The sequence below is a fragment of the Larus michahellis genome, chromosome 2, assembly GCF_964199755.1.
Source record: "Larus michahellis chromosome 2, bLarMic1.1, whole genome shotgun sequence".
Classification (NCBI taxonomy): Eukaryota; Metazoa; Chordata; class Aves; order Charadriiformes; family Laridae; genus Larus; species Larus michahellis.
Genome location: NC_133897.1, coordinates 9,979,543 through 10,003,349, shown reverse-complemented (window position 1 = coordinate 10,003,349; position 23,807 = coordinate 9,979,543). Strand labels below are relative to the sequence as shown.

Below are 23,807 nucleotides of genomic sequence, written 5' to 3'. Positions count from 1 at the left end.
TGCAACAGGGCAATTAGGATTCTCCTAGTTAATTTACATAATCTAATTCTGCATTTTCCAGAATTAAATGGCTCCTTGTTGCAGGAAGGAAAACCAGAATACTTACTCAGCCAAAGACGTCTCTTAGACAAAGCTGACAGAGACTCTAACGATAATTTCATGTTTCAAATAAAAGAATACATGATTAATTTGCCTTTTCAACTTCATGCCCCTCAAGATTTCCTAGGTATCTCCCAGTCTTACCACCAAACTCCCACAACAAGCATGGGCATGAGAGGTTCTAGCCGGTATAAATCACTGTTCACAGGAAGGCAAAATGAGGCAGGCAGTGGCAATTAACAGCAAGCAGACGATACTTAATCTGGCCTTGCCACTGTAGTAGTATTTGCAACTGTGATCAGTTTGTGTAATCACAGAACTGCTGAACTCAGATGAAAGACTGCTATTTCATAAAGAGACACCAAGAAGAATTAGGAGACCCTTTTTCTGAAAAAAAAAAAAACCCTCCAAAATTAATATTTCAGGGGGATTAATCTGGATGACTTGTCCGTACAACTGCATTTCAAAAGACAAAAAAATATTTCCCAAAACATTTGCTTAATATTATGTCGTAATGCACAAAGCATCTACTGCTGGATCACCCTGGGGATTGAATCTTTACTTGAATCCCCAGAACACTGTGTAATGACAGATTTCCCATTTTCCAGTGCAGTTTTTTTTCTCCTCTCTGAGTTGTCCAAGTGGTTAAAAGTACAAATGTTTCAATGTTAAACAAAAGGCCTAGAGAAGTTAAATAAAGCATTTCAAGGAGCACTGAATTTATTAAATTTACTAAAAACTTTTAGTAAGGTTATTTTTCTTCAATTTGTTTTTAGCATTTCTGAAAGTGACAGGAAAATGTTTCTCACACAGAGTTAAGTATCGACTTAGTACTGTATTACACTTCACAGCAGGAAAGATGTTAACAAATGCAGCTAGTTTAAGGGAGAAGTTAGGTGTAATTTCCAACACAGGAATTTACTAAGATGCCTCAAAAATCCCTTTTTTCCCCCCTTGGTAACTGAGGCACAAGAACTAATGCATTTTGAGTTCACGTCCACGCCTGGTTTCTATCCACTTTTGTTAAGTACTTGTGGTTTACTAGTTCAGGGACTGACGGGGTAAACTAATTGCACCAGTCTTTCAGCACCGAAGGACTGTGTGCAAACTTTGTATCACATTACATGAGAAAATTAGCTGAATAGTCTCATCTCAGCTTCTAATGAACACCTGTCGATATCAAACAGCCATGGCCACCTGGAAAAAAACTGACAGGGTGCTCTTGACAGACCTAGGACTAAAATAGCTCAGGTATTACAGGTCAGAGAGGCACTGAGAAAAATCACGTAAAGGTGTGAAATGTATAGAAATGTCAACTGAACAGGGCACTTGTGTCTATTTCAGTATCCTGCCTCTGGCAGTAGCATATAGAGATAGATATATTTATATATTTTAAACAAGTTAATTTAATACTCATGAAAGATACAGTAGTTCAAACTCTGTGCCCTTTCAATCCTTGGACACTTGCTGAAACAGCAAAGAAGTTTCAAATAAGCATTCATTTTCCTGTTGTCAAATCTTCCATAGGTTTGAAAGTATATTTCAAAAATAACACACAGCATGTTGTTAGACACTATTTTAAGAAGATTAAATTGATTTTGGCTGTAAATTCCAATGCTATACCTGAACAGATGAAGAAGGAATTCCCATATTGATTATTTAGGAGAATTATAATGTAATTTTTCCCAGGACATCAAAACCATTTTTAAAAGGTAAATGGCCTACTAATCTAGTGAGCTGCTATAAACTGCTCACTAGTTCATATCAATTTTGGCAGCACCTCCGTATCCTTGAAACAGTTATTCGTGGTATAAACATTGAGGTGGAAAAAAAACCTCAATACCTGTATCACAGGCTGAATTTCACAGTATTTCATAGTGTATTTCATAGTACATCTATGTACAGACCTCCAGTATTTGCAAATTGATTATATTCGATTTCGGACATGCATTCAGCCAAAAATTACTACTTACAACTCAAAACTGATTTTCAGAATAGGACACAAAGAAGAGAGAGAAAACAATATGACAAGCAAGCAACTAAAAGAAATGGGATTCAGGCACAGCTGAACACCAACCAAACAGTATCTGCAGCAGGTATGTGCAGAGGCTCACATAACCATTTTAGGGGTTTTGATACGACTGAGTCCTTCTTAATCATTTATGAAGCTTCAAAGACTAAAAATAGGAGAAATTTATTTGAAACAACGCTGACTTGAAAGTAACTACTTTTTGAACCAAGATTCAAGGCCAGGCAGGGAGATGGTAACTCACTGTAAGAGATATGCCTTTGAGACATCAAAGGAACAGGCCAATGATAGGGTTCTTCAAAAGGGCTTCAACTCGCTTTCAGGCTGAAGTAGTTGGCAACTAGAGCTCTTACACATGCTACTTTATACGCATGAAAATTTCATAACAATTTACAGGAGGTTTGAGTCTATCTTACAAAGTACTGATATACCTGATGCATTTCAAGACTAACTCAAACCAAAAAGATGTTGAGAAAGTATATTTCTATGATTTGCAGTTAGAAAAAGTGTCCCTGGTGCTAACAATTAGAAGTATGTGAGCTTAATCCTGACATCAAATTAGAGAGGGAAAAAAAAAATGCCAGTCTGCATTAAAACATGACAGCACGCCACTAAAATTACCAGAACCTAAGTGTGCATATCATGTGCTTCCAGACATGGCATTTTTAGCTTCCAGGTATCACATTTTCAACAACAGAATCCCAATAAACTCTGCACCTATCTGGCTGTATTCTCAAATGCGTAAAATCCCTCATGTATCCGGAAATATATTCAGCCAAGAAGGGGCAGGACATCATCAAGAACATGAAGTTGATCTGATCTTTCACACTTCCCCTCATCCTGAAATACACGATGCCGCATGTGAAACACATGCTGATGTTGTCAACTACCAGCCTCTTCCTGCTGGGACCTCGGGTAGATGTTTATACTGTGGAGGACCTTAAGATGTTTAGCACAGCTCTCCCTGAGCTGGAATTTCTGTCTAACATTTGCCTGCAGCGATTGCTTAAAAACTCACCTTAATATGCAAATGCCATTGAAGATTTTAGAATTATGCTCATCTTCCTTGAAGAAGATGACTGATTTCCTACAGGTGTGCAAATGTATACTTTCATGTAACATATCCGCACTGCTGCAGACTGGGAGACTGAGATGGCCACTACTCTCAGCCACGACAGAAGACTCAGCTTCCCATACATGCTCTCTAATCAAGAAGATTAAAATTCTACAGTGATTTCAAAGACTGCATTTAACAGTAGTTAGTTCTGCACACAGTTCTGCACACCTATTAGCAGAAATATTCAGTAGCCCTGCCGAGAATTCCTTCAGTAAAACGGATGACACAAGGCCACCTCATAAGAACCAGCTGCCATCGATACACATAGCAAAGATCTGAAATACAGGTCTTACACAACTCAAAAATGGACCGCTCATTCTCCAGGGCTGCTTATTCTGAGAGGATGACTAGACTTTTACCAGTCAAGAAATGAATGTACACACTAAGTCAGCAGGTATAAGATCTAAAAAAAAAGACCACAAATCCAATCTTGAAGATCTCTTAACATGCAGGAGGTACACAACTTTGTTGAAATGAAGATCTGCAAGTAAAGATAAAAAAAAAAAAAAAAAAAAGACTAATGCTCAAGATAAAGCAAGGCCCCTGGGATACCCATAGTGCTACAGAGGTAATGGTAAGGCTGAGAAAAGCCTGAAGCCACCTGGTAATGTGAAAAAAAAAAACCACTTAGACAAAAGAAAGAAGATACACTGGTATACTTTTGGCATTAGGCAAAAGCAAAAATCCTCAGTAGCCATTGCTGGTGTTAGGAGGAAGCTTGTTCACCAAGATGCAGAAGATTTGTTGACTGTTTCACAGTGCGAGAGGACAGGCATCTGGAATACTTAAAAAACAATTGTTGCTTTTCACAAAACAAGAACTGTTGCTTCGAAAATGTTAGGAAAATGCACAGAAGGCATAAATCCAAGACTAAAGGACCTTCTGGACTACTTCCAGATAATCTGTTCTGATGCATAATTTTGTGGAAAGCACTGATTTTATTAGACAGGAAAAAGTGAAATAATGTCTATAAAGCCATCTGTGAGAAGCCTAATAGATCTCTATCAACTGACAATATCAAACCCTGCCAAATTCCTACTCTTCATTGGTCAAATAAATGAAGTAAAGATAGCACTGGCTTGGAGTTCTGATTATTTGAAGGGGGAAAAATACAGAAAACCTAATGATAAATACATATAAATTTGTATGTATTTCTTTACTTTGTCTAGTTCCAAGAGATTCACAAATCAGAGCAACACGGGTGTCTTATTTTATCCTCTTAGGGATTAAACATTTTGCAAATAAGGAGTAATGTTAACAGCTCTGCCGAGAGCTGCCCTAAAGAGTGTAGCCCAAAGAGTGCTTGTGTTAAGTTACGGGGTGGGGGGGGAAAATCTATTTGCAGGCTGCGGATCAAGCTATCGCAAACATGGCACTGAAGGAGAACTGAGGGCATGTATCTTGTTGAGTAAGGAGAGCAGCTGGTACCTTTCACAGAGCAATTACAGTGCAAGGGGTGCCTCAGTGTACTCTCACTGAAATAGGCGGGTGGTCATTCTGTGAATGCTTGGCTGAAGCTGGAATCATGTGCAAAATTATAAACTGCAGAACTTACCTAGTTTTGAAAACTGACATATGCTACTTTTTAAAAGTACATTGTCTTTTCAGTTTCCATTTTTACCGCTCTTTACAGTAGAGTAACAAAGACAATACAGAAGTTGAAAAGGCTTTACTATTTCAGCTGGTCACAGTCCAACAACATTATGTCTTACTCCAGGCAAAACATTTTTTCAAGCTTAAGGAAAAAAATATCAGCCTGAAGCGCATTTCCATGAAGTGATAAACAAGTTGTTCCTTCTCTGGCAAAGAATAAGATGTCATACTCGCATGACCGGGAAGGTGTTTCAAAAGCTCACCTTGTACAGGTGTCACTACTGTCCCCTTGAAATGTGGATTTATGTGTATGTTCTTCGGTTGCTGAGGTGTCACTGGAGGTGGAGTCATCATTATTCTAGGCGTTTCTATCTGAGGGGGCATATGTAGCCCTGGAGGAGGAGAAGAATGATGCTGATGCTGTAAAGGAAGCAGAGATTGTAACTGTTGCTGCTGCTGCTGCTGTTGTTGCTGCTGCTGCTGTTGCTGCTGCTGTTGTTGTTGCTGTTGCTGCTGTTGCTGCTGCTGGAACAGACTCCTAACAGGTTGCTGGTGTGTTGGAATTAACCTCTGTGAATGAGTCTAAAGTCAGACAAAAGAATAAAATCAATAGGCTTTAAAGTTAAAATATCCTGACATAAACCGTCACAAAACCAAGACACCTTGGAGAACAGTTAAGGACAAATGTGAAAAGAAAAACTTCTTTCCCATATCATCAACTGGAACTGTTAGGAACCATCAGCACAGGAAAGCAAAGGGACAATTGAAGACATTCATATGAAAGAGAGGACGGCAGAGCAAGGAAGCACACAGGGAATGCAGACATTCCTTCAGTTATTTTTGGCAGGGAAACTGCCTAGTTTCATATGCAGGGTTCTGCTTATGTCACTGGAAACTGTCATCAGCTGCAATAAGGTATATGTGATGACCACTAGAAATCTGAGTCCTAGTATCAGAACAAATCAACTAACTTTTGTTTCACATATAGAAGAGCCTCTCTGAAAAAAACAGACCTAACAGTAGCAATAAAAGTCAAAATATAAATTAGGCTAGATTCTTAAGATACCAGTGCAGCCCACCTACCCATATCGCTTGAAGAAAAAGCTACTTTAAAGCTACCTTTCAAAGGTACCTTTGGTAACTCAGAAAAAAGTCTCTTGCTGGCAACACTCTCAAACACAAACGGCCAAAATCAGTTATAATAAACAAAAAAGTTATCACGTTTCTCTTCAGAGACATTCTTCTGCTTCTGAACTCACTGATACTAGATATCAGCCCTAGTCCAGTAACTTCCAAATGGTACTGCAAGAAGAGTCCCAAACAGGCAACCTTTTAGTAACAAAGACGTGACACATCATTTTTTCCAGAAGCCATATACATAAAGCAAAGCGGCCACAAAGTATGCACAAGAAGAAGATACTGTGACGAGCACAATATGTTTACAACATTTAAGATCAAAATAACTAGCAAAGACTGCAGCAATACAGAAAAAAAAATTATTCCACCTTCATTGTTTTAAAAGCACGAAATATTCTACTGCAAGGCTCTCAACCGCTGAGATATCCACCGACTCCTGCTAGTGATCAGCACCTAGAGCTACTGCTGTTGGAAAAAATCCCCTTTGTTTAATACAGATGACCTTGTCCTGCAAAGACATACACAGGCTTTGTTCTACAATCTCAGCTTCCAATACATTTTATGATAGTTAATAAAAATAAGTGTGGGCTATCTCTTGATCGCACATCTGCTGGGCTTTTTTGGTTTTGGATGGAAAAAGTAACATCTTTTAGTTTGCGGGGGGAGAAGTGTAACAAAGCTAAATTTCACCTGAAATTCCAAGATACTAATTTATCTAGTAGTGCTAACCTTCCTAGGGTTTTATTTGCCTCCATAGTAGCATGGCAGGTATACAAATGGATTTTTTTTTTTTAGAAGTATCAGCAAAAATATTATTTTTACAAAACCCAAGATGTATTTTACAGAATCATATCTTTTTAAAGCTAAATTACTATTAATAATGTGGGACTGAACACGTTTGCATGTTGCACGTAGAGGAATTCTCAGAGGAATTAGCTTTTTTCCTTATGCGATCCAGTAGGTAAGCCTGATTGTGTTGTATGAGTCGAAATCCACTTTTCATTTGGAGGCTATGAGATTCCTCGAGTTGAGGGTGGTAACAGGACTAAGTACATACTTTCACAATCACGTTATGCAAAGCTTATCTTGCCTAACAGTGCCCTGAAAGAGCAAAAAGTGTACGTTGGAATACATATTCCCCCTTTGTAAAGATTCACAGTTTAGAATGCATTTTGCCATAATTTCGTGAAAGTATGTTCAAAGAATACTAAGGACTAAAAGGTACCATTGTGGATGGCTGGTTTGGCAGCAGAGCAGGCCTGTGATCCTTCATTCTTCCCCTATCATTATTGTCTCTCCTTTGTTCTCCCATTCCGTGGCACATAACTGAGCCTCCTCTTCGCCCTCCTCTCCTTGAGCCATACCGTCCCTGTTTAAGTTGCCTTTCCCTCTCTTCAAATTCAAGTAATGCTGCTTTGGCTTCTGCAGAAAGTTCTGTTAAAAGAAAGAGATGGGGAAAAAATATTTTAGTTTCATGCTGAAAGATGGAAAATACCATGAAAAAAAACATTACTAGAATTATAGAAGCATCCCTGCAACTAACATAAAATTTGCAGGCACTTTGATCTCCTTTAGGTGGCATGTTAACATTTCATTAAAGACATCTTTAAAAAGAAAAAGCACACAGACACTTATATCTGTTGCACAGGCAAAAAGCAGCAGGTAAATGAAAACAAACATGAACAAAAAGGTTTGCTTGTGGTTTTTTTTAAATGCTACTGAAGTTTGCCTTATGCTGTTAAGACGATGCTGTGGATCCTCTCACATCTGTGTTATCTTAAACAACATATCGCTTATCTGCAGAGATGTCAGGCAATGAAACCCCCAGAAAACTTTACAATAAAGGGTACGTTGAGTTTTCCATATAAACAGATTTTATCCACCAGACTCTTTTGTGCATTGGCCTGTTCCAAAGAAAGACCTTCTAGTCACTGAAGTGTTTTTCCAGTATGTAACTACTTCATATTTATTCTACTATATGCGATTTAAGAACCAGCTGTACTTTACAAGTGATAATTCCACTCGAGAGAGAGTGTGCACACTTCCAAAATCTGTGCTCAGCTCAAGCCAAATACACTGTCACTGATAACACCCACCCAACTCACATTGCAGGTAAATACCAGAGAATGGATGGTACTCAATGAAGATTGCCAAATTTGCTTGAAACCTGCGACAATGCTGATAACATGCAGTAGCAGTCCTGGGTAACCAAATTACTTGGAAGTACAAAGAAAGTCTACAACAAACTCCAGGAAACACCATGACAGTACAAGCAGTGCCATTCACCAGGTTTCGGTTACTTAAAGGGGATAAACTAACCCAAATATGCAGCTGAGGATTTTGCTACGTGGCAGACAGATCCTTTGTTACCTCTAAAATTGACTTCTGCCTCTAACAGAGCAAAATTAAATTACTCTACAAGAAACACACCCCTGGCAAATAAAAACATATTTTGAATTCATATAAATAGTAACTAGTAGAAGAATTCCAGTTTTCCATTTAAAGAGTCTGCTCTTAATGTTAAAGGAGACTGGGTACAGGGACTGCTTTTCAGGAGGAAGTGTTTTTACTTGCTAATACTACACATAGCGGCTATAATATCTGACGATCAGAATAAGAATAGTTTGTGTCTGGCAGCTGAGACAATACTACAACATCTCCACATCACTACATATCCTCCATCAAGAATACATAACTAAAGCAATTAGGAAACTATTAAAATTTCTTGTGAGTCTAACAGCCAAAGCTACTTAAACCACCATCTTAAACATCTTCATAAGTAATCTCAATTAGTCTTTGAAGTTGAGGATTGACAGAAGGGCAGAAGAGGGTGAGCGCCACGCATTCCCACTACAGCAGTTGTTCTTACTTGGCTATAAAAGCTACCTGCACCACTGAGCTGCAAAGACTGTAAATTTGCGTGCCCCAGTTTTCAAAGGTATTCAGCACATCCAGAAAAGCAGGGGCTTTTTGATTAAAAAAAAAATTTTAGAACTTCCTGACTGTCTAAGACACAGCAAACATGACAGACTCCTAGAAGCCCAGGATTTGCCATATAGCTTCCTATTTCAATTCTGCATGTTGGTAATGAGACAAGTTTCTCTACCTCCTTTTCTCTCCCCTCTCTGACACCACAATTAAGTGGCATAAAGCCTTAATTTACAACCATACCAGATACTCTTATGAAATGCTACCTTTGCCCTAGGCACCTGCCTCAAGAGATCAGCAGAGCCCAAGACAATCAGGCTTTATCAGGAAAATTGCATAGTACGCTTAGAAAGGGGCAAGGAATCACGCTCCCTAAAGTCTTAGTGTGGTATTAAATTTGCACACCATGGATTTCTGAGGAAAATTAAGACAAAATGTACTCTTGTCCAAAGCAATCAAAAGCATTAGAAGGCGACTAAAACGACCACCTTATCCATCCTTAGCTGTCAGGGATGAAAATAGCTAGTTTAATGGGAAAAACAGAACTCTGATTTCAAACCTCCTTCCTATTCGCACCTGCAGCAAGTTCAGTTTCTTTGCAGGCTTGCAAGTGTGAGAGGGCTAACATGGGCTTTTAGTTGGTCTGCAGGAAAGAAAGATCACCAGCTCCCATATATTTATGGGAAGAATGGTGCCATTACGTTGCAAAGCAACAGATCTCCTTCCTTTAACCAGGGAGGATCCAAATCCTACAGGACATGCAGGAAAGTTCTTTTTCCCCAAGAATAGGACAGGCAGGGCAATTTTTCTGTCATCTTGCACGCTATACCCCTGAACTCAGCAAGACAGTTTGGAAAGCAAAGTTCCTTCACTGCAACAAGTACCTACCACTGATATTCACTCAAGGCGATAAGAAGCTATTTCCTATTAAACAGATTAGAAGTCACATGTGAGGAAAGCAACTCTTAATGAACCCAGGAATAGAGCTAGTCCTCCTACAAGATTATGTCTGAGTCTCTCAGCCTCTTGAGCACACATCGAAGGACACTGAACAGAAACAACTTCAGAAGAAAGAATGAGCTGCTCCAAACAAAATGACTTCAGAGGGCTGCCCTGACTAAGTATGGGGAAGGGATGACAGCATCCAGGGCCAAGTCAGTCTTGATGATCTTCATTGTGCAGATATTTTTCACCCTCTTCAAAGTGAAAACTAATAAATTGTTTTCCTACTCGCTTTACACAAAAGTTCTCAAACTTTAAAGGCTGTGTCTTTAACGGCACAGTCCACATATTCAGTTTTTTCAGCCATAAAACTGAAAATATGTATAACACTGACCTTGGAAAAAAAATCCCAATCAAAACAAACCCCCCCGTGAATTCACTGCATCATTACATTCACACCACATCTATAACCACAGAAGATAACTATTTAATATTTTTTTTTAAAAAAAAGGAATGCAAGACTGAATTAACATCAAGCATACTTCCCCCACAACATGCCACTGAAGGCAACAGTGTCCTACCTGTGAAGGATTTTGATTACACAAAACTGCAGGTTCAGAGCCTTCAAGACAGACTGCAAAAGTGAAGACTCATGCAGTGAACTAGTGTCATGAATACCTCAAATGCTTTTTATTGCTACCAGTCACTATGCAGCAAAATATACAGTCAGCTCAATTATTACGTGGTCTGTTTCTCAAATTTGAGAGCATTGTGCCACACATGCAGAGATCGAGGAGAGGAGGTTTTGCAGGGAGGGGAGCAAGAGAAATAGTCCCTGTCTTCCCTGAAAGCAAGATCAGACTGCTAACTAGAAAAGAGGTGACGGGTAGAGGAAGAAGAGACCATCTTTCCCTCCGTAGACTCTTCCAAAGCACAGCCAGGCATTCATATGAAAAGGCGGACTGCTTCTCCTTGGCTAAGAGCCTGTGAGCACTGTCGGCAAAACAAACCGAGCCAGACTGGCGGCTGCCATGCCCCCTGGACAGTGCGTGCAGGCAGCTGCAGCACATGGCCACCAACTCCTGCCTACACCAAGCCTGAGCAGAGGGCTCTGCAGCTACAGCTGCCTTGGGTGGCTCCCCGAGAGCATTTCAAATCCCCAGGTTTCAGAATCCCCGAATCCCTATTATCCCGGATAATGCAGAGATAAATCACATTCCAGAACAGCTACACATATACATTTACATACATATAAATCTAAACTGAGTGCGAGAGAAAATGTTCTTTTAACTTTTTTCTACGCATCATCCAGACCCGCAACCTGATTCCACTAGGTGCTTCTGCACGCACTGCAACAGGACGACAGTGAAACATTCATTTCTATTTCCTCCTCTTGCCTGAAATCTCAGCCACTAGTTATCAGAGTGAACACAAGCCAACTAAGCAGGACATAACAAAAATACCACATCCAATAATCTGTGTTATCACTTTGCAAATGGCTCTGCACGGTAGGGTTTTTGGCGGTTTATTTGTTTTTTGTTGTTGTTTTGGTTTTTTTTAATTAGGTACAGAGAATACTTTAATTCAGTGATGCCATACAAAGCAATTTCTCTTCTTCACATTCCTTAACGGGTAACTAAATCCAGAGCATAATGACAATTCTGACTCTGGGAAGACTTCAGCTACATGCACTGAGAGAAGTTATATATTTCTCATCAACAATGACAAAGTCAGTATCTCTAGAAATCGACTGAATATTTGTCCTTCAGTACCTCTTTTAAACTTTTCAAAACCACTACTTATATTATCTTGGATAGAGAAATGCTTGGGAAAGATCTCAGCTACATTCAATATACTCTATATTTTTACATTATTTTTTTTACCAGCACACACTTATTCCCATCTTGACTGTACAGTTCTCACATGCACAGTTAATGCAGTGAATCAGCAATTATTTTTCTAGTGTCTCTAAGTGTCAAGATTAATTTCACTATCCCTGGTAATAAAATGGTTTCAAATGACATCTTTAATCAGCAAGTAAGAATGCACTCCTCCAATAGAGACAAGCTGTCACAAAAGGTCACCAAAATGTGACAGGATGGAAATTACGTTTGTAACTTCAACTGAAATGTTAATTCCTCTTTAAGTGTTTTCTCAACTATGTTCAGATTTTAAAGTAAGGAAATGTAGCTCTGTGACAAAGTTTCATTTTTAAACCAGTAGCATCTGTAAAAATTTGCTCTACAATCTCAAAAGCAAGGAGATATTTATATGCAAACAAGTATTTTTTTGCTGTTTAACTTTCCACCACATGGTCAATCATTTGGTCTCTTTATCAACAAATTAACATAAAAAACTTGTATGAATAGAAACCATTTCACAACAGTAAGACTGTATATTTACCAAAGATTAGTTTCAAAAAAAGGTCTTTAGATTAAAGATTCACCCATATTTGCATTAACTTTTCCTTATATCTCAGAGCTACATCCCAAAGGACTTAAAATTACACTTAAAAGTAAGTCTAATTGGAATCACTGTTCCTTTAACAGTCAAGCTCCACTACAAGTTTTCTCCTTATTGGCTGGTCTTGTCTTTACATTAAACTATAGAGTAAATCCACAGATAAGACAAAAACACATGCAACTGTCATCACCTCGCAATTATGTGCGACAATTTAGCTATTCCAGTGCACTCTTGTTTTTAAAATATTCTGTTTTGTAGAGTCACCAGCACCTTTTGTGAAAATAAGGTATGTTCTGTATGTGGTATGTAGATATTCTGTCTTATGGTTGAAGACACATTTGGAATGCACCTCAGCTAAAATATCCCTTGCCCGTGTAAACTACTCTGTGCCTCTAGAGGGTTCCCTTCAGTCTTATTCTAATCAGAATGAATCCCTGATTATTAACACAATGGTGAATAAAGGCTCTTAATACACACTTTGCCTGAAATTGTAAGAGGAGCTATTTGCTAAATACGAACAACAGATAAGAAAGATCTTGATTCAAAATTATGCACAGACATCTCACTCACGGCACGACATGACCTACGCAAATACCACTGTGGAAGTCTGGCTCAGCCTCTGCACCTGACTCCTCACTGCTCACGAACGAGTCTTTTCTAAAAAAGTTTTGGCAAGCCTGTCTTTTTTTTTTTTTAATTATAGCTCTTCAAAATAGTCCTCTGCCACAAAACCTCACCCAAAGTTTCTGGAATGTTTCTCCTTTCTCTTGTCACATCTGAGAGCCTAATTATCGTTCCTTCTTTCCGTTCAGTTTTGAAACGTAATCGTCCAGACTCTTCATCATCATCCTCCTCTTCATCAGATTCTTCTTTTGTTTCTTCTTGAAGTTCCAGAGATTCAATAGCTGCCTGAATCACAAAATACAGAGGAAATGCACACTGAAAAATCTACTTTCTTGAGATCATTGAGTGTTAAGAGACAAAGCTTTCTTTAAAGGTCCCTTTGTACAAGTTTTGTTGGCATTATACATTATTCTCATACATAACTCAGTGAACATTTAAGAGCTTGAATTTTTTACAAAAGAAAAGATATGAAGTATATAATAAATTATATAGTAAAATCTACTCAGAAAACCCATTTTGCTGCAATATTTAAGGGAATATTGAAACTCCAGACAGAACCACCATCTGATTATTAGCTGCTTTTACACACAGAGCAACACTTTATCACTGAATTGACTAAGATGCAAATGTGGGATACCAACAGATTCAAGTAATACAAACATTAAACCATTAATATTTTTTTTTTTTGCCATTTGTTAACAACTGTCAGTAGCATGTTGTTTTAAAAAAAAACAAACAAACAAACAACAAAACCTTACATCCCAATTTTATTCCTCTAGGTATGTATAACTGTACTTGTCTTTACTTTTTCTACTCCTTTAGTATTTCCCAGTTTCAATTCAGCATTTCATGAAGGGAATGGAGAACAGTACTGGATAAAGTTTTTAATATGCTAAATTTGTATACTGGAATGCTACTCCTTTATCCTCATTTACTTTCCAGTTCTCTCTCCAACAGAGAACATTTATTTAGATGAAACAATGTCCCAAATGAAAATGGATCCTTCACCTTCAAATAAAAAATAAAAAAAAAAAAAAAATCAATTTCATTTTCCTGTGCTGGCATGATAAAATTAATGTTCCGAATGTTACACAAGTTATATTTGATTTCTAGAGTTGAAAATTAGAAGTGTTCTAATTAGTACGATTTTCCATAAAATATGTGGTTACTGTGTATTTGCTTATTTCTTGTGCAAGCCTACTTGCTCATTTCTTAGATCCTGCACATGCATGTTAATTCTTTGCAAAGCCACTAAATACATCATAGCTTTTATGTTGCTTGAGGACAGTTAAAAAATTAGTGAAATATAACATGCAAAAAACGGTTTAATCTTCTAACTAGACAGACTGGTGCAGTAATTTATATGAAAAAGGCATAGCAAGTCTGTTAGTCAGGTGGACAAATACTAGGTCACAAATCAAGAAAAAGAATTAATGGCTAAATGGTGCAAGAGATCGTAAATGTCTTTATCCAGGAGCCCAACTTCATCCAAAACCAAAAAAGAAACATGGGAAGCAAGATCAGAGATAGGTAAAATAAAGCATACCATATGAACTCAAGCTCAAAGGTACTTTGGTCTGGTGAATAAATGATCTGTATAACTAGCTACTAGACTTGAATGAGCCACTGATCCCAAGTTATTTTCATTTTATCATCGCCTTATCTCAGAATGTGTTTTATCCATTCCAGGCAAACATTCAAGCACTACATTACTACATTTCCTGACCTCACAAAAACACTCTGAGAATTAGCTAAGAGAATAGCCGATGTTTCCAAAAAGCTTTAAGGCTTATATTTAAAAAAGATATTTACTTCTACATAACAACTGTATCATATCAAAAAATGCAACTAAAAACAGCAGACAGGATAGCAGGCAAAAAAAAAAAAGAAAAACACAAAACCCAAAACACAACCTTCAAGACTGAAAGAAATCCAAACCTCAAAAGCAAACCCAAAATGAGCACAACCGGTCTGATTAACATATCCGTGTACAATCAAAGCACCTCTGAAGACAGGCAGTTGAGACTCATGGAACAGAGGAGGGATGCTAACAAGGAAAGAGATGCTAACATGGGTTAATAAAAACAAACAAAACCAAGGGAGAAAGACAGGGTTAGCATTTTACTTTCAGAAGAGGTAGTCCCAAAAGATAAAGGAGTAGCAACATCTCTATCAAATCTATGTTTTTAAATATCATAAAACCTGTTAAGTTTACTGTCTTAATGCCTGTCTTTAAAAACTTTCCATCAGGATTTGGAAGTCCGAACTGGAGCAGCTGTTCTGCAAGACATACTCTTACTACACTGAGCCTCCTGCTTGACTTCAGAGGATAAACCACAGACACATCCACTCTCTATGTCTGTGCCCCTTAAAAGCTATGTTGGAATTCCAGTTTTTATACATTGAAGACTAGTCTCAGTCATGTAATCTCATCTGTGAGCGCAAAACTTACTTGTGCAAGGCTCTACATGTGGCTCAGACTGCAGAATCTGGACTAGAATGGTTAATGCAGTCTGTATTGTCCTGAAAAATTCCGCAATGCCTCAATGAAATGCTACTAAAAATACCCGTGGAAACTCTGTTGCCTTTTGATGATTATTCATTAAAAAAAAACCCCAAACATTTAAAAAAAAAAAAAGGAAGTTGCAACAGACTACAAGACAAATACTTTCCTATGCAACAATAAAAAACATTTCTTAAACTTTTTAGACCAGCACTATTCTATTGTTAGCCACTTATACCGACTATGTAGTCTTCTGGGTCTAACTCACTTTATTCTTCAGTGTAACAGTCGTGCCACCTATTAACAAACAATAACCTTACAAGCATTAAATATCAAAGACCAAAAAAAAAAATAAAATCAAAGGAGCTAAGGAAAAAGCAGGCACCAAGGAAAGGCAGCGCTCAAGAATGCTAACTGACCCACGTCCAAGTCGGATTACATGTATTATTGAGGGATTTATATTAGTTGCGATGGAGACACAAACATGTCTGACAGCCAACCATATGCTCTCCACATATAGCTCCAGGAAAGGTTATCTGAGCTCTGTAGGAGCATACACCCTTCCCCTGCAATTTGTTCAATAGTTGTAGCATGCAAGACAAGTTTGGATCATCTTTTCCAACTTCCAGCCTAAAAAGATGAGTTGTTTTGCCAAGATTACAGTATACGAATGGATTCTATGTTTCAAAAGAAATTTATACAGGACGAGACAAGTACAGACAGAATTAATATGTACTGGGACTTACAGGATTCTATTTAATACTTGCTAATCATGAATATCTCTGCATATATATATATATATATATATATGAACAGTCCTTGAACAGCCACTCGAGGTCACTTGACTAGACTAGCCAGCCAAGGCTTCTCAGCAGCTCTCCTCAAAGGGAGCTTAACATTTCCCATTATGACACCTTGCACAAAGCTACCAAAGAGCTTTGCTGACTCTTCCTTATGAAGAAAAATAACGACCTTTGTTCTATCACAAGGTCAGAGTTTTCTGCCATCCTCATTAAATAATTATGCCATAAATCCCAGTCACTGACCAGAACTCCCTGTGCAGGGTTATGATCTGCTATGGAGCAAGAGTGAGAGCTCCTGCTCCAAAGAGCTTGCCATGCTCTGCAGTTGCAGGACTGATAACAGACATAGCCCAAGGAAAGCAGGAGAAAAAGCAAGTCAGCATGATAAACGCTAATCTTAGCCCTGGATGCTCCTAAAGATGGGACTGTCGAGTGTTCTGGAGAGCTTTATGCCAGAGTGCCAAGATGTACAGAACAGGTAAGCATTGTAAAAGTTAAACCAGATCTCTTCCAGGTGAAACATTATGAAGGTGAAACAAAGAACTTTTATTAACTAGCTAGAAAATAAGCAGTAGAGGCTTCTACCAGAGGCTAACACTGAGGCAGCAGCAATAGCTCAATCCTAAGGGAGCAAAAAAATAACAGAGAGCAGATAAAAAGATCTTACACCTATTCCAAGGGCACCTCCACTTCACACATGAAAAATAGAAATAAAAACAAACCTAAGAGCTTCTAAATAGGTTTAAAGCTTGGCGGTTTTGATTTGGACTCTTTTCATCATTTTCCTCCAGGCTGACAGGTAGCGTCTTCAAACTTGAACAAAAGAACTAAAATGCAGAAGTTTTGACTAAACACAGATGGAACAAACTCGCAACGAACAGAAACACTGGCCTTTCCTTTTTTGCTAGTCTGCATTCTATCAAAAGGAAGCTTCAGCACTTCTTCATGAAATGTTTTCTTGATCCTCATCACTTCTTATCAGCATAACCCAAAGCGTGTTTAAATTTATGCAATGAGAAATCCCCATCGCATATTTCACAAGATATTAGTTCCAATATAAAACAAAGAAATTATGAATTTTAATTTTAGGAGGTTATGTTTTTATGAACATTTTGTAGAAATAATTAGTGATAATATTCCTCCTGTCATGGTTTTGGCCAGATTGGCCAATCAAAATGACAGATGGCCCTCCCCACGCCATCTCTCCAAAGAGAGGAGAGGAAGAAATAAGGAGATTTACAAGTTTAGAAAAAGAACTAGACTACTTTAATGAAAATAACAATAAATAAGGAAATAATAAATCATAATAGAATTTTTTAAAGTATACAATATATACAAAACCATATCCAGCTCCCAGGATGACAATCCCATCACCAGCAGGCACAGGGAAAGTCCCAGGCTGGAGTCAGCGACAGACAGGAGCTGAATTCCAGATCTGGAGTCAGGAATGCTCGGATCAGGATCAAAGGCGAACAGACAGGGTCCTCCTTGGATGTCAGCCATTGAAGAAAGAGACTTGACCTTTTGATCCCTCAGCTTTTATACCGAGCGTGATGCAGATGGGATGGAACACCCTGTTGGACAGTCTGGGGTCACCTGTCCTGTCCACTCCTCCCTGCAGGTGGGACCCCTCCACGCTTTTGCACTTCTGACCCTCTAACGGGGCAAATAACGGAGCTAGCTGACCTTGGTTGTGTAAGCCTCTGTGCACACCATTCCTTGGTATAATCAGGTCTTATCACTCAGAGTGAACAGTTGCTGTTCATTTCAGACTTTAGTCAGTTAGAAGAGGCCCAGCTAAAAAGTTAAATTACAAATCAGAAAATTGGTTCTGTTTTACCTCAAACCAAGACAATAATTAGGACATGGTAACTCATGTAACTGACAGTTTTACTACACCTATTTGCTGACAAAACTTCTGGATATTTGGTTTTGCTTTGAAACTCAGGAAGGCAAAAACATTTTCTGAAGCATCACTGCATTTTTCAAGGAGTGTTATTCATTCAAAATCCAAGTTCCAAGCACTATTTCAAACTAAATAGCAAGTAAAAAAGCATGCCTTGAACCTGATCTGGCCAAGGACACAAACTTTTCCTGCTTCCTCCTCCCACCTCAGCACCACTCTTAACAGGTCTCACACCTCCCTTATTCACCAGTTTCTCCTCATCATGTTCCAGTTCCCCAGCCAATCAGCTTTTCTCTTGGTTTACTAAATTTATTCATGCAATACAATAAAAGGCTTTATTTGTTTTTAATGTGGAAACTGATTAAAATACAATACTACCAAATACTTTTCTCTATCAGCTCGCTCTCAGTTATTCAGGTGTCAAATTTCAGTCAAGAAATAATAATGTTATTTACTTGTATTGCATCTTTCACAGATCCATTCTTGTGTTGCATTTTCTACAGGAGAACACCAACAACTACCCTTGTTCACAAGCAGTAAATGTTATGGGATGTAAGGAGAAGTGCTGCTACGTAACACTGGAATAAAGCACAAAACTATTCAGAGCTGGAGGCGTGCATTAAACCATGGAATAAACAGAAATGCGTACTCTACAAAGGTTATCTCTCTTGGTGGTATTCTCAGTTGGAAAGTGCAATTGTGAGCCTACAAACAAATGTAAATAAGCTACATATGAAACAATAACGGAATAAAAAGATGGTACTATTTTGGAAACAAGAAACCTGTGGCAATCTGCAAGCCATCAGAATACAGCCAGAATGTAGATTAAGTGAACGAAGATATGGCCAAAGTGTTCACATTACATTATGAACAAATTACCTAAAAGCTCTATCAACGAAATCAATTAAAAACTTGCATTGATGTTATCTTCTGCATGAAAGGAATTTAACTGTGAATTGGACAAATATAGTCAACATGATTATTACAGAATTCTCACTAGTTCATACCCTAAAAATGAAGCTGTGCTTTTTAAAGGAGTAAATTTGCCAGTGAATCCCACCTATGTACTTAATTTTACATGATGTGTGGTGTTTTCATCGTCTCATACAAACTGTGGCTGCAGACAGCACAAATGCATTGGGCTGCTTTTAAAACCACTAGAACAAAAAGTTTTCAAGTGTTTCACAGTTCTTCGGAAGGTTAGATTTAATACTTAGGAAGCAGGAAATTAACTATGTTTAAGGTACATTTGGTGTAAGATGTCATGCTTGCAACAGCAAAGACTGAACAATGCAGGTGGCCCCTTTCAATGCGTTTCTCTTCACCTACCAAAGAATGTTGGTTTATTATAATGTTTGATATAACTAGAGAGTATCACAGCACACCCGTTTGTTAGAACTTCATAGAACGCTGCTGTGTCTTTGAGGAATTAATTTCCTGATGAGTTAAAGCTCCGAAGAGGGAACACACTCTGACTACACTTCTCAGCAGGTAATCCATTCAATCCTATTTAATTAAGAACTGGAATAAAAGTAATATTAAAGCAGATTCCTGGTGGGGAAAGGAAAAAAATCCCACATCAAAAACTTGCTATAAATTAATAACAACATTAATACCACTGTTCCAGGCTAGAATCAGTGAACATACACTTGACAGGTTTTGGCATAAGCTTTTTTATCAGAAATTAAGGAACTCATCCTTTTTCCTAATCAAAGAATTAAGATAAACTTCACAGAAATTTCAGTCCCAACGCAGCTTCTTTCAAAACAGCAAGCAATCTGAACTTTGCCTTTCTAACATGCAGAACCTTCTGTGCTCATGCTCCTCCTCAAAGTGGAATACCCGAGAACTGTATCTACACTGCCAACAGCAGCAAATAATCCATCTGGAAAGTGAGGCATGACAGCTACTAGAGATTTAACACACAGCTTGCAGTATTACAATCACTCTCCTACCCAAAAGGGTCTCTGAAGTCTCTAATGTCAAAGCTAAGATTAAATATGAACATTTTGAGCTCTCCCTTCTGATTCTCATCTCCAGGGGGAGGGGATCTGATGGACTGACAATATAGATAGTGTCACAATTCATCTTATACAAAGAGTAATACCACCACTAACTCGACATCAGCAGTTGCAACAGTTCTTACCCAGCAATGTGGACATTTCTACAAAGTCAAATTCTGAAACAACTAGTTATTTTAAGTTTCCATTAAATTCACAACATACCTCTTCTGATTCATTTGTTATTGTCTGAGATTCTTCCAGCTCCTCATCAGCTGTATATTCTTCTTGTTCTTCCATGGCTTGCTCGTTATATGATTGCATGTAATCTTCATCCTACAGCAATAAACACAATAAGGTGAAGAGCCACAGGCTAACTTTACAAAATCACAAACACGTTAAGAGATAGGGTGTGTATGCATTGTTACTGTTTCCATAACTGGAAGAGAAGTATTGTATCCATAAGAACTGTCAACTGTAAGTGACATATCATAGAAGGTATACTTAGCAGGGCTTTTAACTAGACAATAATGTCAGTATTATCAAAAATGTAACCAAAAGAGTTTCATTCAGATCCCATCTACTACTGTTTGGCCCATCCACTTCTGTTACTTCTACATCCTTTGATTACAAATTCATGAAGCAAACACTGCAGTACTCTCTTACCAAAGGAAACATGCATCTATGATCTACACATATATATACATTGACATAAGACTTTTCCCCATCAAAAATATGAACATTCTTAAAACATTCTACAAGTGCTTACATATGAATTGGGTTCAATTCTGAACATAAAATGCTTGTATTTTAGAACACCTCACTGATCGCATACAGTTTTAATTAAGATTAAATCATTTCACTAGCAATTAAAGCCAGCACATGTTTTCTAATACACTGCTTAAATTATATTGAATTATGCAGGTGACATTTTCTGAACTAACCTCCAATCTCTTTATTCAGGTTTAGACAGTTCTCAGTTACAAAAAGGATGAACGAGCAGGACATCAATCACTTTGGGATATTAGCACCTTAAAGATGTCTTTAGCAGGTCAATAATCTTTTCACCTTCGAAGGACTTTATCAGATCTTGTCTAAAGCCTGGATAAAAGCTTTTGCATTAAGTACTTCTAACAATTGGCAGTGTATCTCCACCACACAAAGCTGTTTTCTTCCTTAAGGATACAATCCTCAAGGTCATGATTCTCAACTGCCTTCCAGCATGACAAAGGAGCATTACCTACGGCCAAACAAGCTGTCAACACAAACTTTGTCACAGCCTAGATAAAGAAACTGGCAGACAGTGATAATAGGTCTAATTTCCCCTCCTCCCTAGGGAGGTAAACAGATTTCAAATCAGTCTAAAACCCTATGCACATGAAGCAATGTTATCTTTGAAGATACAATAGAAAGAAACTCACTGGAAATTCATCTAGGGGTTCATTGATTTCAAGGTCTAGCACTTCATCTTCGTCTCCAGGCTCTTCCCCATATTCTATTTGGTCTTCTGTCAGTTCAGGATCATTGCCTTCATAATGTCCTTCCTCTGCATACTCTGAAGCATACACTTCAGGTGCTTCAGATTTGTCATAAACAATTTCATCTTCCCCTTGGTCATACTCAGACTCATGTTCTATTGATCGATTGTTGATGGCCTCAGAGAGTTCGTATGATGCATGAAGCATGCTAGATGTAGCATTGAGGCTAACTGTGACACCTTGAGAACTATGGTATGGGGGGGGAAAAAGAATAACCAGAGGTTGAAGCGTAACAGTCAACTACGCACAAAGATTTAGCAATGCAAAGCCAACAAACAGAAAATCTCTTAAGTTGGTAGACAAAATTATACCTCACACACTATTTGACTCCATGCCACATTCTCATAATGCGTACTGTACTGCAGCTTATCACCAGCTGCAGGCTATTTGACCAGGGGAATCAAAGCAACCAGATGGTTTAGCAGGTCAAACTGGCAAAAGTCCTGCTTGGTAACCAAAGCAGACTGGATTCAATTTTAATTCCAAGACTAACAAAAAAAATACACAAAATTACTATAATTGCATCTGTTTTCCCAACCTTTCAAGACAAGCTAGTAAATTATTTTTATTAAATACATTAACACTGTTCCTTCTTGAGTATCTTGAATTCAGACTTACACTTTACGACAGATTTAACATTCTACTCAAAATAACATAAAATATATAGTCAAGAACTGCCATTTAAATACCTAAGACATTCTAAATTAGTAATAGTATGGGCACAGACACTGAAAAAAAGCAATCAATATTAAAACTGGTAAGATTATAATCTAGAGGAAAAGCAAAAGTCAGAATCTCCTATTTACAAGAGTTAGTGCCATCAACACACAATGACTAACCAACTAAGACTAGTTACAAAAGCTGGGGGAAAGGGGTTGTCTCATTCATTTGAGGGCTCCGAGTACAAGGAAAACAAAGGTTGAGGGGTTTTTAAATTACATTATTACTATTCACTATTTTCATAAGTTTGAGGGAACAAGATCCAGGCAGCTTTGAGCTATTTGCATCTATCAGACAGGGAAGATTTAACACGAAAACCAAGACATTATGTAGGATTATCATTATCCTCCTAAATACAGAGGCATAAATGAGTTTGAATGGAAATAGAGGGAGAGGGGAAAGGAGTGGAGCAAGGCAATAAAACTGCTAAAAACACAAAATTTGTCTACAGAAACTTGCTTCCACTAAGCACTATTATCACACTTCATATACTTTCTCGTCACTTGTGCAGTCACATAGCCATCCTTGCTGCCCAGGGCTCACAAGGAGGAAATCCAGAGAAGAAAAAGCAAGGGATGGGATTTCCCATTTTCAAGGGAACACTCTAACCCTCACTCCTGCAGGGAGGAAAAGAGCAACCAATGGAGAGATTAATCTCTCCAATCTCTCCATTGGAGGTATCTCACCACACACTCATCAATACAACGCAGGGACAGGACTCCTCATCCTAATTCCAGCCAAGGATACAAAGAAACATATATATATATATGTTATACATACATACATATATGTATACATATTCATACTCCTTCAGACAACATGTCTACATAGCATGCAACAAGTAAAGGAAAAGCTGCCAAAACACAAAGGCCATTAAAAGCCAGCAGCGGTGCTGCATCATTTCTGCATCATAAGCATCTTTCCCCCTTCAGTCCAGCTTGAAAGTAAAAATGTCAGAACACTCATTTTGACTCGTAATGCCCATAATTCAGTTGTGGATTTGTATCACCAGAGTATTTCCAGAGCAGGATCCTCAGTAAACTCCCAGGGAAGTACCTGCTCAAGCCTATGAACTCTGTACAAAATATTCTGCTGTGTAATTCTTCAAAAATATCTAAGCCAAAAATCAAGCCTTACAAACTATGATGCTGCCCTCCACACGGTCTTTGGAGGTAAGATATATTTTTAAAAGAAAAATGGCAGAAAAGGACTTAACAGGAGAAGGAAGCCTACAACAACACCAAGAAGGAACAGAACAAGAGCTCTGTAAATATTTACAAGTAATTCTAAATGCACAGGAGATGACGCGGTTTCTTCTTTATAAGCTTTTTTTAATGGATTTGAGTTAAACTTATTAGATTCAAATAAACAAAAAATCACTTTACTGAAATGCTAACAATGCTAC

General features: G+C 38.1%; 1 protein-coding gene across 9 annotated transcripts in view; it reads right to left on the bottom strand.

Moving 5' to 3' along the window:
- RBM33 (RNA binding motif protein 33) overlaps positions 1-23,807 on the bottom strand; it is a 102,144-nt gene that overhangs the window by 60,207 nt on the left and 18,130 nt on the right. For 7 of the 9 annotated variants that reach the window (XM_074574115.1, XM_074574117.1, XM_074574121.1 and 4 more), the window contains exons 5-9: positions 21,566-21,869; positions 20,370-20,480; positions 13,046-13,217; positions 7,201-7,409; positions 5,102-5,420 (exon numbers count right to left, since the gene is read on the bottom strand). In XM_074574115.1, the coding sequence (XP_074430216.1) occupies positions 5,102-5,420; positions 7,201-7,409; positions 13,046-13,217; positions 20,370-20,480; positions 21,566-21,869 (1,115 nt within the window). The remainder of the gene's footprint in view (positions 1-5,101; positions 5,421-7,200; positions 7,410-13,045; positions 13,218-20,369; positions 20,481-21,565; positions 21,870-23,807) is intronic. The other 2 variants (XM_074574120.1, XM_074574124.1) reach the window with 1 other exon arrangement.